The 15,087-nt window shown below is 39.9% G+C and overlaps 1 protein-coding gene across 1 annotated transcript in view; it reads left to right on the top strand.

Moving 5' to 3' along the window:
* Positions 1-15,087, top strand: part of UNC5A (unc-5 netrin receptor A) — a 526,348-nt gene that overhangs the window by 277,849 nt on the left and 233,412 nt on the right. Inside the window, exon 2 of the mRNA XM_040406692.1 lies at positions 6,823-7,074. Coding sequence (XP_040262626.1) covers positions 6,823-7,074 — 252 coding nt within the window. The remainder of the gene's footprint in view (positions 1-6,822; positions 7,075-15,087) is intronic.

Below are 15,087 nucleotides of genomic sequence, written 5' to 3'. Positions count from 1 at the left end.
ATTTCATTGATATGCAAGAAAAAACAGAAATTGCTGGATGATGTATTTTCTTATGCTGCGTATAAATACTCTCAAGTGGCTGTGAAAATCTGTTGCTGTATCTTAAAGCAACCATATCGGAAGGTTACATAGAAACATAGAAACATAGAATGTGTCGGCAGATAAGAACCATTTGGCCCATCTAGTCTGCCCAATATACTGAATACTATGGATAGCCCCCGGCCCTATCTTATATGAAGGATGGCCTTATGCCTATCCCATGCATGCTTAAACCCCTTCACTGTATTTGCAGCTACCACTTCTGCAGGAAGGCTATTCCATGCATCCACTACTCTCTCAGTAAAGTAATACTTCCTTATATTACTTTTAAACCTTTGCCCCTCTAATTTAAAACTGTGTCCTCTTGTGGTAGTTTTTCTTCTTTTAAATATGCTCTCTTCCTTTACCGAGTTGATTCCCTTTATGTATTTAAAAGTTTCTATCATATCCCCTCTGTCTCTTCTTTCTTCCAAGCTATACATATTAAGGTCCTTTAACCTTTCCTGGTAAGTTTTATCCTGCAATCCATGTACTAGTTTAGTAGCTCTTCTCTGAACTCTCTCTAGAGTATCTATATCCTTCTGGAGATATGGCCTCCAGTACTGCGCACAATACTCCAAGTGAGGTCTCACCAGTGTTCTGTACAGCGGCATAAGCACTTCACTCTTTCTACTGCTTATACCTCTCCCTATACATCCAAGCATTCTGCTGGCATTTCGTGCTGCTCTATTACATTGTCTTCCCACCTTTAAGTCTTCTGAAATAATTACTCCTAAATCCCTTTCCTCAGATACTGAGGTCAGGACTGTGTCAAATATTCTATATTCTGCCCTTTCACAAACAAAAGAAGTTCCACAACCATAAGCAAGAAGTCCAATTTCATTTCAAACAAACAGTGCAAGTGAATAACGGAGGAAATCCAGAACACAAGACCGACAGCTGTTTCACGTCGTTCAACTTTATGGTGATACTAAATCTCAGGAGGCCTTGAGAAAGCATTAGATGACACAAAAGAGCCATTGACTGTGAGATCGAGTGCCAAGGGACTTCTTTTTGTTGTGGACTTATCAAAATGTACAACACCTTTGAGAATTGTCTAAAGTGGGCATCCCCTTTAAGAATTATTCAACGTCAGGGGAGGATTGGGAACTTAAAGTGGTCCTGTAAAGAAAAACTAAAAGTAGCCCCATGTTGTAGGAGTGTCTATATTGACAGAGGTGGGGCAACACAAGTAGGTGGGTCAGCAATACCATAGCGCAAAATACCATATACCACATAGTGCAGCAGAATAAATTGCCCCAAAATCTGCCCCTCTGTGTTGGCCATCAATAGCTGAAATTTTCTGTTCTCCTCCTCCAGTTATCTCTGATTAAAATATGAAGCAGTGGGCTTAGGAGGGGAGATGTGGGCCATAGTTGAATTTAAGAGGGCAAGTGCAGTTATTGGCTGGGTACAAAAGTACCTGCTTTTCACAGTGTTAATTACCGCTGAAAGATCATTATGTACCCGGCTAGCAGAAGAGAGGGGGGCATTTGCCCACTGGAAAATTTCCCTGTAATGTCTATAGCCATCCTCCCCTGTTCAATGTGGACATCTACCTTGAGAATTGGTCACACCTTTGGATCTTGCACTGACGCAATGGGAAATAGCTGGCACCTTATAGGACCGATGTCAAGATATATACAGTTGCAAGAAAAAGTATGTGAACCCTTTGTAATGATATGGATTTCTGCACAAATTGGTCATAAAATGTGATCTGATCTTCATCTAAGTCACAACAATAGACAATCACAGTCTGCTTAAACTAATAACACACAAATAATTACCATGTTTTTATTGAACACACCATGTAAACATTCACAGTGCAGGTGGAAAAAGTATGTGAACCCTTGGATTTAATAACTGGTTGAACCTCCTTTGGCAGCAATAACTTCAACCAAACGTTTCCTGTAGTTGCAGATCAGACGTGCACAATGGTCAGGAGTAATTCTTGACCATTCCTCTTTACAGAACTGTTTCAGTTCAGCAATATTCTTGGGATGTCTGGTGTGAATCGCTTTCTTGAGGTCATGCCACAGCATCTCAATCGGGTTGAGGTCAGGACTCTGACTGGGCCACTCCAGAAGGCGTATTTTCTTCTGTTCAAGCCATTCTGTTGTTGATTTACTTCAATGCTTTGGGTTGTTGTCCTGTTGCAACACCCATCTTCTGTTAAGCTTCAGCTGGTGGACAGATGGCCTTAAGTTCTCCTGCAAAATGTCTTGATAAACTTAGGAATTCATTTTTCCTTCGATGATAGCAATCCCTCCAGGCCCTGATGCAGCAAAGCAGCCCCAAACAATGATGCCCCCACCACCATACTTCACAGTTTGGATGAGGTTTTGATGTTGGTGTGCTGTGGCTCTTTTTCTCCACACATAGTGTTTTGTGTTTCTTCCAAACAACTCAACTTTGGTTTCATCTGTCCACAGAATATTTTGCCAGTACTGCTGTGGAACATGCAGGTGCTCTTGTGCAAACTGTAAACGTGCAGCAATGTTTTTTTTGGACAGCAGTGGCTTCCTCTGTAGTATCCTCCCATGAAATCCATTCTTGTTTAGTGTTCTACGTATCGTAGATTCGCTAACAGGGATGTTAGCATATGCCAGAGACTTTTGTAAGTCTTTAGCTGACACTCTAGGATTCTTCTTCACCTCATTGAGCAGTCTGCGCTGTGCTCTTGCAGTCATCTTTACAGGACGGCCACTCCTAGGGAGAGAAGCAGCAGTGCTGAACTTTCTCCATTTATAGACTATTTGTCTTACCGTGGACTAATGAACAGCAAGGCTTTTGGAGATACTTTTATAACCCTTTCCAGCTTTATGCAAGTCAACAATTCTTAATTATTGGTCTTCTGAGAGCTCTTTTGTGCGAGGCATTATTCACATCAGGCAATGCTTCTTGTGAAAAGCAAACCCAGAACTGGTGTGTGTTTTTTATAGGGCAGGGCAGCTGTAACCAACACCTCCAATCTCATCTCATTGATTGGTCTCCAGTTGGCTGACACCTCACTCCAATTAGCTCTTGGAGATGTCATTATTCTAGGGGTTCACATACTTTTTCCACCTGCACTGTGAATGTTTACATGTGTGTTCAATAAAAACATGGTAACATTTAATTATTTGTGTGTTATTAGTTTAAGCAGACTGTGATTGTCTATTGTTGTGACTTAGATGAAGATCAGATCACATTTTATAACCAATTTGTGCAGAAATCCATATCATTCCAAAGGGTTCACATACTTTTTCTTGCAACTGTATTTATATATATATATATATATATATATATATATCTAGCAGGCAGGAGTTCTGGTGGCTATGGAGAACATACTGCATTATTTCAAATAGATTGTAAGCTCTGCTGCCACACAGTGCTGCTATAAATGGTTTCTATGGACCAAAAAATCTCTGTGTAGACAAGAAAAAGGAGTTTTGTTTTTTTTCCGCCAGAACAACACACTGATGGAATTCTCTTAGAACAGTGATCTGTGATTAGTGGGAGTCCAACCCCTGGTCAGCAGAATAAAGGTGCTGCAACGCTTGCGGGAGTGTAGACAAAACTCATGTCTTTCCAGACCCAGCCATACACACATGCTACAGCTCAACCTTATTCATTGACCCCCACCAATCTCACATGAATGCCTTTCCTAAGCATAGGCTATCAATGCATTTCGGGAAAATCCACCTAATGCACTGAGGAAGCATCAGAGCCCTGATGATTTATTATAAAATAAAATAGAGAGTATTTTTTGTATAGTGAGATGGTTCTCTCCAGATTGTGAAATTTGCATTGCATCCTCATGTCTCTGGATCATTCACCTGGTTAAGTCACTAGTAAAAGTTTCAACTGCATGTCTGCTCGTACAGTTGCTATGGGGTTTAAAAGAAGGCTGCCCAGCTCATTTTAGTTCCATCTCCCTTCGCTGAACCTGCATAGGGTCCTCCTCTCTACATCGTAATACAGCCGAACAGTATTGGTGCCTTGCATTTCTAGTAAAAGATTATTTTGGGCAGCCTACCAAGCCAAACAGGTGTAATGTTGGGGAGTTTTCCTTCTCCTTCACCATTTTGATGTCTATGTGCTTTTTGCTAATATAGTGTTTCTCAGTTGTACTTTAAAAGCAAGATTGGAGATGGTGAAGTGGGGGGGGGGGGGGTAGAAGCAGAACTTCCTGAGGATTGTAGTTGGCCTTCAGAGTCCCATAGACAAAGAGGTTGAGAGAGATCTAAGAGGCTGTCTAAGAGGACACATATTTAGTGAAACTGGACCACCATATCACTGTTGCCACCTGTACATTGTTCCTGTAAATATTCTCTTGAGGCCTCTTAGGCCATGTTTTGCAACCTTTGAAAGAATTTGTGCTATCCTCTGAAAGAAACTGTAATAAAAAATAAGCAGTGAAAGGGGTTGTTCCATCTTGGCTTTTCATGGTTGAGATGGAAATAACAACTGTAAGTGCCAGCTTACAGTTGTTTCCATAACTTCCAGTACAATGAACGGTAGCTACACAGATACTGTAGAATAGCAGGCCACACTGTTTGCGTAACTTGGAAGTCCTGGAAGCAGCTTTCCTTGATGTGTCATGGTGTTTGCATAGCTCCCATTCACTGCTATGTGAGTTACAGAAACAGCTGAGCACCAGCTGCTCGGCCATTTCAATAACACCACCTCCACTGGACAGTGCATACAGTGGTTGTTCCCAATTTGGCCATGAACGACTCGAAATGAACTTACAGATGCCCCACTATCACACTTAATAATGGACAACTAAGCAAACTAACAACCTGAAGAAGAGAGAAACTAACAACATCCAAAATGATCATAAACTACAAATCATTATAAATTATACAATGTGGACAAAAATAAAAAAAGAACACTTGTACTCTCTAGGGACAACAAGGCAGAGCAATTTCTCAGGTACTGGAGTACAGAAACATACTGTAGGTTCATATCATAGCATGAATGCATATCACTTGTCAAAGTATTTAAGATCAGCACTGGTTGATAGATAATTTATAGGCTAGGAAGGATGCAGAAAGCAAACATAAAATAATTCTTATACAAATGGTGTTGTTAAAGGTAACTACTAATACAATTGTCACATGCAATGTGCATGTAACAATCACCACCAATACACATATTGCCATAATAACCTACTTCATGCAATACTCAATGGTTGGCACTCAAATACATTAGAATCCAGTGCACATGATTGCTTTAAAGGGGTTTTCCAGGATATTACTACAGATGACCTATGCTTAGTATAGGTCATCAGTATATGACCAATGAGGTTCCAACACCTGGGACCCCCACCATTTAGCTGTTTGAGAAGACACCTGCACTCCTCTGAGCGCTGTGGCCTTCTCTATGCTAACCAAGCACAGCATCGTATATTGTATAGCGGCTGTGCTTGGTATCACGCTCAGCCCCATAAAAGGGGGTCGGACCCCCACCCATTAGATACTGATGACTTATCCTGAGGATAGGTCATCAGTAGTAAAATCCTGGAAAACCCCTTTAAGAAAAAGTCTTTGCATTGATATATTTGTGAACTGCAAAACCAAGCCTAAAAGTAGTTATGTCCATAAATTACTGACCAGCAATCTAGTAACCTCCGACTGATCTGTAAATGTGCAAAATTTGTTATAGTAATAGAAATACCATAATGACAGATTAAATGTGATTTTAGAAGTGGAAGAATGCAATACAGCCCAGTAACTGTGACAAGAAGGCAAGATTGTTGGAATAGTATGATGTATTTTTTCAGTACTGATACTTGCATAATAGCTAATAGTTTTTTTGTGAAAATTAACATATCTGTGTGCACAGCTACTGTATGTCAAAGTCTCTAGAACCTCGGTCTAAAGCCCCCCATGCACATCATAGCATTGTTGGCCAAGCCCATTTTCAATCTCATGTGTATGGGGGCCTTTAAATCATCCTGTTAGTGGATCAGGCTCTTTAAATTTAAACGCCCAATCCTTTTGTTCCCCCAGGAGATATTCTTTTGTTAGAGATGTCTGAGCTTTCCTCCTTTTTTTCCCATTGAAAACGCATATATGATCAGCTGAGCATGTATATGTATGGGGGAGTCAAGAGAGAGAGAGCTGTCAGCCAAACAAGCTTTCAACTGACAGCTATTGAAAGTGTACAGGCGACTTTAGAGATACTATTATGACCTTGACGTGGGATATAGCTAGCTACTTAGGATTTTTTTATATACAGCATTGGAAAAGAGTAGAGGGCATGCTCTGACTGTTTTATTATAATGCTTTGTCTCTATTACTACTAAAAAGTGATCCAGACTGGATATTAATTGATATTGGATATTGATCCTGACCGTATATCAGAATAGTGTGCCATCGGACATGAAATAATAAGTAGACTTGGGGCTAGACTTCTGACTATAGCATCCATTGAATGGATTGTACTTTTTATGCTTATCAGCTGGTGGGAAGGAAATAGTTAACAAAGAAAACATTTCTAAGCCAGCGGTCTGTGAAAGTGTAACATGGATATAGTTTCATTTAATGTCCAATCTTTTATTACATCTTTTAATGCAACATTTGTCATTGTTTAAAACATGAAAATCAATAACAAGATGAATATAGCAGCATAAAATAGCTTGAGGCTTGTAGGTGATTGAGAAGATAGGGAGAGACGTAGAGCAGTACTAATGCATACAATGTGCAAGCAGTAGGCGACCAATACACTCAATAGCCTCCTCATGTTCTCTGATTTCAGGTTGCCAGCAGAATTCGGGGCCAGTGAATCCTTTTCCCATGCCAGTGCCTGGTTCAGCAAGTCTGGGAGGACAAGGAGGGGAATTGCTACCGCACTTCCTCCTAGAACCCGAGGATGTTTTCATTGTGAAGAACAAGCCGGTGACTCTGAGCTGCAAAGCAACCCCAGCCACGCAAATCTACTTCAAATGCAATGGAGAGTGGGTCCACCAGAGTGACCATGCGATTCAGCACAGTGCGGACCGCAGCACGGGTAATACTGATATTCAATTCATGTCCATCAAAATACATTAATGTTTCTCATACAGCACCAGCTCGATGTACACAACAGCAGAGGCCGGTTCACATATAGCAATTGATTTCAGCCACCAGTTGTTTTATGCCTGAGCCAGAAACAACTGATCACAACGTTGTACACTTTGCAGCAATCTGGTTTCCATAGCTGGACATAGCCAGATAGAAAAACAATGCATGCAACATTTTTCTGTCAGGTGCAAGGAGACGTCCAGAGTCACAACTGACGTCACTAGACATAAGGTCCTTCATACAGAATTGTGTTAGAGAATTTTCTGACACATTATTTAGATATGGTGAGCATTACAGCATTGGACACGATGAGAAAGTTTCTGTAAAGGGTTTTCTGAAGGCTAAACTACAGACAGTACTTGACAGGAGCTTGGGAGAGCAGTACAAACATTCCATTTGTGGGGCTTTTATCATCAAGACTAGTATTAAAATATAATTTTTATTCTGCCAGATACTGCTCTTAAAGTGCACTGGAGGCGGAGCTCACTGTGAAGTGCTCTCTGAATAAAACTGCTTCACAACCCACATCCTGTGCAATGAGTGACATCCAACCAGGAGACCACTAGAGCAGTCACTCAGAGCAGAGGGACAGGCTGTGAAGCAGTTCAATGCATAGTGCACTTCACAGCGCAATAGAAGCATAATGTGGCAGAAAAAAAGTTCATATATATTTTAGAAGCTCCATAAAAAGAATGTTTATACTGATCTCCCCTGTCCCTACTTAGTGCTGTCAGCAGTTTGTCTTGGCCAAAACTGCTGACAGATGTTTTAATTTTTATGATACATCACTTGCTGAGAACTGTACTGCTCCTCAAAAGAGATGATTCCAGGAAGTCATTCTCAACATATGGATGATTCCATTGAGTAGCAAATGGTAAAGAAGAAGTTATTTTATCCCCTCTGTTCAAGAACTGAAGGACTCATTGGAGTTTTCCTTTATTTATTTATTTTCTGTACGTAATTATGGAGGCATCCATATTGTTTGCACTGCCTCTCTGCTCTGTCAACAGCAATTCGGAGATAGTCTTCACAGCAACCACATGGCTATACAAAATTGGTGTCTGTAGATGATTCATAACATCCCTGGGAGAGTATTATAGACTTACTGTATGACTTGCAAAGATCACTGTGCAGGGAGGGGAATAGATAAAGCTATGTCCATCATTTATTGTCAATGACCAATCCTGTGTTCTCTACAGTATATAAAGATGTTGGGCTAGTTTCACATCTGCGGCTTGAAGATCAGGCCGCCTGATCTAGCAGAGAATGCCAGAGTGTGGCCAGATCTCTGCTGGACCCATAACGATGGGGTGGCAGGCATTCCTTTTGCATCCAGCAGTGCTGGACCCAGAGAATTAGAGCAGGCTGTTCTCTGCCAAATCAGCCTGCCATAATACACGTGGCAGAAGTGAAACTATCCTTACCTGTCATTGTAGTCCTGCTTGCAATAATTATAAGATGAGGATGATCTCTGCAGAGCAGAATCAGCAAATTAGCTCATTGTGATGCTCAGTGTTCTTTGTAAAAACTGCAATACTTCCGAATTATTTTAAATAGAGATTGCTGTAAAAAATTTGAGAAAATAAAATCAAATTGAAAATGTTAAATATGTTTAACATAAAAAAACTATTCAAACAGTATTTTATGATGATTCATTACATTTGAAAAAAATGTCTCTTTTAACACTAATGAAGTTGATTTTATAGAAAACAATTTCACATTTCGTAAAGAAATAGAATAATGCATTATTTAACAATGTAATATAGTTACTATTAATGTGTTAACTTTTTGTTATAGTATGACCTAATAAATGAAAGTTATGGAATATGTGTATATTCAGTTTTAAAATCCTTAGAATACATAATGGGACAGTGCAAAGCTTGGGGCATTCCCACTACAAAATACAAAACAAGGAATATTTCTTAATTTTGGTTTGATTAATACAATATTATTCACTTAACACATTTCTTTTATGAAACTACTGTAAACACAAAAATCTTTTTTAAAACCTAACTTTTAAGTAGTGCTTGTAAGCAAATTCTATGTAGATTGAAAAGGGTTACCTTTCAGGGCCTTAATCTATAAGAGTTACAAAATGTGTCTCTTTGTTTTACAGTAGCTTCTATGATATAGGAAAAAAATATTCTTTAGAAAGGCTAAGTCAATAAAAAGTTTACTGAACAGTAATAAAGTGCATATACAGACAGATCACATACAGAGTAAAACAAAAATAATCACTTAACCTGTAATCAACATTGCAGACACCCAATAGTGTGCAGCTCTTTTACATGTATGTATCCTTTATAATTTGTAGTGACAGATCCTAAAAAGTCTCCAGTGTGCAGTATTTGGGGGGGTAATATCTATCCTTGGGGAGAGACAGTGTGCAGTATGCATGTCTGCATCTGATGCAAAACAGTAGGTAATTTTCACCTCCAGAAAAAGTTTATAAATCAGTTGCACTCTGCAAAAAGGCCATCGCTGATTAATTTGACTTAGGGCTAAACCGGGAGTGGAGTCTAAGGGATTATGTATTCTTAACTCTTTTCTACCTATCAATAGTTCACTGCATTAAAAACTAATAATTAAAGTAAAAGAACCACTAAGAATAACTAAAAATAACCTTGCAACAAACTCTTGCACTGGAGGACCCATAATATCCTTGTATTAAATGGAAAATCCATTGATATCAGTGTTAACTATGTACAGTATTGCTATATTTCCCCTGTAGTGGTACTGCAGTTAAATTTAAAATGTTGTTGCTTTCCTTAACAAACCACTGCTAATTATTTGAGGTCCTAGAAGTTAGACACTTTAGGGTGTCTGGTTCCCAAAAATTTTTTCAAATTGATGGAAACCCCATCAAAATGGTTTGGAAACAGCATTAAGGGGATAACTGGATGCGTCTTGGACTCCTATTATCTAAGACATACAATAGAGAACCACACAAAGGATATATGCCAAAAGCCAGGTATATGCAAGCCATCAATCTATCTGTGAGACAGATGACAGGCTTAGTCAGCATACCTTACAATGGCAGCCTTGTGCACTATGAGACATTGCAAACCAGCTCTCATCTGACTAAGAGCCAGTAAGCCTCAAAGTTACTTCAGATGTGTTAGATGGCTTGGGTAGACCTGCACACCTAGATAAATATCATTAGGGAGACAAAAAGTTTTCTGATTGTCCTAACATAATATTCAATAACCTTTCTCTACAGTTTTGTCATGTAAAAATTAATTTGCATAAACATGGTCATATTGGAAAGATATGCAAATGAGCAGAATCTGCCTTCTTTTTCAGCTGAAAAAAACATTTGCATGGAAAATTCGCAATCTACACTACTCATGAACAGCACCATCTATTGGATTCTTACTCTTGTCATAAGACTATGAAGCCAATAGATGGCGCTGTTTATGAGTCTTTACAATCAGGGCAATAGTCCTCAGATACACCCTAGCAAGCTTATATTACCGCAGATACAGTGCTAGAAGATGTGTTAATGATATCAGCAATCCGATATACACCACAGTGTTAGCGTAGGCTATTATAGGCTGAGTGCTACATGGTGTGTGGACTCTGTTGAGCAGTGCACCCCACTTACTAGAGCCCCAATAAGATGAACAGCACCATCTATTGGTTTCATAGTCTTATGACAAGAGTAATTGTCTTGTCATAAGCCTATGAAACCAATAGATGGCGCTGTTCTTGAGTAGTGTAGATCACGAATATTCTAATCACGAATTGTTATCGCAAATCTTCCATGCAAAAGGCTACACTAATAATCTTGTCATAAGACTATTAAATCAATAGATGGTGCTGTTCATGACTCATGAACAGCGCCATCTATTGGTCTCATAGTCTTATGACAAGAGTAATCATCTTGTCATAAAACTATTAAACCAATAGATGGCGCTGTTCATGACTCATGAACAGCGCCATCTATTGGTTTCATAGTCTTATGACAAGAGTAATCCTCTTGTCATAAGACTATTAAACCAATAGATGGCGCTGTTCACGAGTAGTGTAGATCGCGGATTTTCCTTGCAAATGGTTTTTCAGCTAAAAAAGAAGGCAGATTCAACTCATTTGCATGTCTTTCCCATATGACCATGTTTATGCAAATGAGCTTTTACATGACAAAACTGTATAGAAAGGTAATTAAATATTATGTTAGGACAATCAGAAAACTTTTTGTCACCCTAATGATATTGATCTAGGTGTGCAGGTCTACCCAAGCCATCCAAGAGATCTGAAGTAACGTTGAGGCTTACTGGCTCTTAGTCAGATGAGAGCTGGTTTGGAATGTCTCATAGTACACAAGGCTGCCATTGTAAGGTATGTTGACTAAGCCTGTCATCTGTCTCATGGATAGATTGATGGCTTGCATATTCCTGGCTTTTGGCATATATCCTTTGTGTGGTTGTATGTTGTAGATAATAGGAGTCAAATACGCATCCAGTTATCCTCTTAATGCTGTTTCCAAACCATTTTGATGGGGTTTCCATCAATTTCTAACCTTTTTTTGTGAACCAGACACCCTCTTCTCTTCCGAGCAGGGGGTGTCTAGGATTCTCCCATTGACTTCAATTGTGCTCGGTAGAACACTCGAGCATACAGATGTGTTCGGCCAAAGCACATGAGCACTTTGGTGCTCGATCAACACTAATAAATATATATACAGTACAGACCAAAAGTTTGGACACACCTTCTCATTCAAAGAGTTTTCTTTATCTTCATGACTATGAAAATTGTAGATTCACACTGAAGGCATCAAAACTATGAATTAACACATGTGGAATTATATACATAACAAACAATTGTGAAACAACTGAAAATATGTCATATTCTAGGTTCTTCAAAGTAGCCACCTTTTGCTTTGATTACTGCTTTGCACACTCTTGGCATTCTCTTGATGAGCTTCAAGAGGTAGTCCCCTGAAATGGTTTTCACTTCACAGGTGTGCCCTGTCAGGTTTAATAAGTGGGATTTCTTGCCTTGTAAATGGGGTTGGGACCATCAGTGGCGTTGAGGAGAAGTCAGGTGGATACACAGCTGATAGTCCTACTGAATAGACTGTTAGAATTTGTATTATGGCAAGAAAAAAGCAGCTAAGTAAAGAAAAACGAGTGGCCATCATTACTTTAAGAAATGAAGGTCAGTCAGTCAGCCGAAAAATTGGGAAAACTTTGAAAGTAAGGGCTATTTGACCATGAAGGAGAGTGATGGGGTGCTTCGCCAGATGATCTGGCCTCCACAGTCACCGGACCTGAACCCAATGTAGATGGTTTGGGGTGAGCTGGACCGCAGAGTGAAGGCAAAAGGACCAACAAGTGCTAAGCATCTCTGGGAACTCCTTCAAGACTGTTGGAAGACCATTTCAGGGGACTACCTCTTGAAGCTCATCAAGAGAATGCCAAGAGTGTGCAAAGCAGTAATCAAAGCAAAAGGTGGCTACTTTGAAGAACCAGGAATATGACATATTTTCAGTTGTTTCACACTTGTTTGTTATGTATATAATTCCACATGTGTTAATTCATAGTTTTGATGCCTTCATACACTGCGTGCAGAATTATTAGGCAAATGAGTATTTTGACCACATCATCCTCTTTGTGCATGTTGTCTTACTCCAAGCTGTATAGACTCGAAAGCCTACTACCAATTAAGCATATTAGGTGATGTGCATCTCTGTAATGAGAAGGGGTGTGGTCTAATGACATCAACACCCTATATCAGGTGTGCATAATTATTAGGCAACTTCCTTTCCTTTGGCAAAATGGGTCAAAAGAAGGACTTGACAGGCTCAGAAAAGTCAAAAATAGTGAGATATCTTGCAGAGGGATGCAGCACTCTTAAAATTGCAAAGCTTCTGAAGCGTGATCATCAAACAATCAAGCGTTTCATTCAAAATAGTCAACAGGGTCGCAAGAAGCGTGTGGAAAAACCAAGGCGCAAAATAACTGCCCATGAACTGAGAAAAGTCAAGCGTGCAGCTGCCAAGATGCCACTTGCCACCAGTTTGGCCATATTTCAGAGCTGCAACATCACTGGAGTGCCCAAAAGCACAAGGTGTGCAATACTCAGAGACATGGCCAAGGTAAGAAAGGCTGAAAGACGACCACCACTGAACAAGACACACAAGCTGAAACGTCAAGACTGGGCCAAGAAATATCTCAAGACTGATTTTTCTAAGGTTTTATGGACTGATGAAATGAGAGTGAGTCTTGATGGGCCAGATGGATGGGCCCGTGGCTGGATTGGTAAAGGGCAGAGAGCTCCAGTCCGACTCAGACGCCAGCAAGGTGGAGGTGGAGTACTGGTTTGGGCTGGTATCATCAAAGATGAGCTTGTGGGGCCTTTTCGGGTTGAGGATGGAGTCAAGCTCAACTCCCAGTCCTACTGCCAGTTTCTGGAAGACACCTTCTTCAAGCAGTGGTACAGGAAGAAGTCTGCATCCTTCAAGAAAAACATGATTTTCATGCAGGACAATGCTCCATCACACGCGTCCAAGTACTCCACAGCGTGGCTGGCAAGAAAGGGTATAAAAGAAGAAAATCTAATGACATGGCCTCCTTGTTCACCTGATCTGAACCCCATTGAGAACCTGTGGTCCATCATCAAATGTGAGATTTACAAGGAGGGAAAACAGTACACCTCTCTGAACAGTGTCTGGGAGGCTGTGGTTGCTGCTGCACGCAATGTTGATGGTGAACAGATCAAAACACTGACAGAATCCATGGATGGCAGGCTTTTGAGTGTCCTTGCAAAGAAAGGTGGCTATATTGGTCACTGATTTGTTTTTGTTTTGTTTTTGAATGTCAGAAATGTATATTTGTGAATGTTGAGATGTTATATTGGTTTCACTGGTAAAAATAAATAATTGAAATGGGTATATATTTGTTTTTTGTTAAGTTGCCTAATAATTATGCACAGTAATAGTCACCTGCACACACAGATATCCCCCTAAAATAGCTAAAACTAAAAACAAACTAAAAACTACTTCCAAAAATATTCAGCTTTGATATTAATGAGTTTTTTGGGTTCATTGAGAACATGGTTGTTGTTCAATAATAAAATTAATCCTCAAAAATACAACTTGCCTAATAATTCTGCACTCCCTGTAGTCATGAAAATAAAGAAAACTCTTTGAATGAGAAGGTGTGTCCAAACTTTTGGTCTGTACTGCATATATATTTTTTTTGTTGTTTTGTAATTTATTAATTCACTGTCCCTTTAAAGGGACTACTCCATTCTACCTACAAGTCTGGGAAGAAGGTATCCAAATGAGCTCTTAACAAGCTCTGCCTCTAAGGCCACCATATATAAGGTAGCTATCCTATAAGTCAATATTTGACCCTTTAAATAGGCCTTGAGACATGACTTGGATAATAAATAAGCCAGCACCTCATCTGCAGACAGCTGTTTCAGGTAGATTGCCTCTCATCAATGCAGAGCAGAAAGTACTGGCTTAACTAGGTGAGAGACCTAGGTCAGGATTCGGGGGGTACCATCTATCCTTGTGGAGAGCACCTTAATCAGCATGAGAATGCTTATAGTTCATGCATGGTCCTTTGGAATTCTGAAAAGAAGGGATGAGGGGCATAACCCCAAAACAGCTGTCTGCAGATGAGGTGCTAGCCTATTTATTATCCAAGTCGTGTCTCAAGGCCTATTTGAAGAGTCGAACAAGAGATAGTACCTCCAAAGACTTACAAGTCTAATATTTGTGTCAAGCAGTGGCGTACATAGAGAAGTAAGGGCCCCATAGCAAGGATCAAACTGGGCCCCCCACACAGAACAGAAGGGTTTCTGCCTAAACCCCTATCAATGACCCTTGGGCCATTTTTTCCACTGCCTCATTTGCTAAAAGAAGTTCCTTTCGAGGGCAGAGTCCTGAACAAGTTTTCACTTCCAGTAGAAGAGGATATTATCTTAACTTATCACGAATATTCTAATCACA

Source organism: Bufo bufo, chromosome 1 (assembly GCF_905171765.1).
Source record: "Bufo bufo chromosome 1, aBufBuf1.1, whole genome shotgun sequence".
Classification (NCBI taxonomy): Eukaryota; Metazoa; Chordata; class Amphibia; order Anura; family Bufonidae; genus Bufo; species Bufo bufo.
Note: the sequence above shows the minus strand (reverse complement) of the source record. Positions and strands in the feature narration are given on the sequence as shown.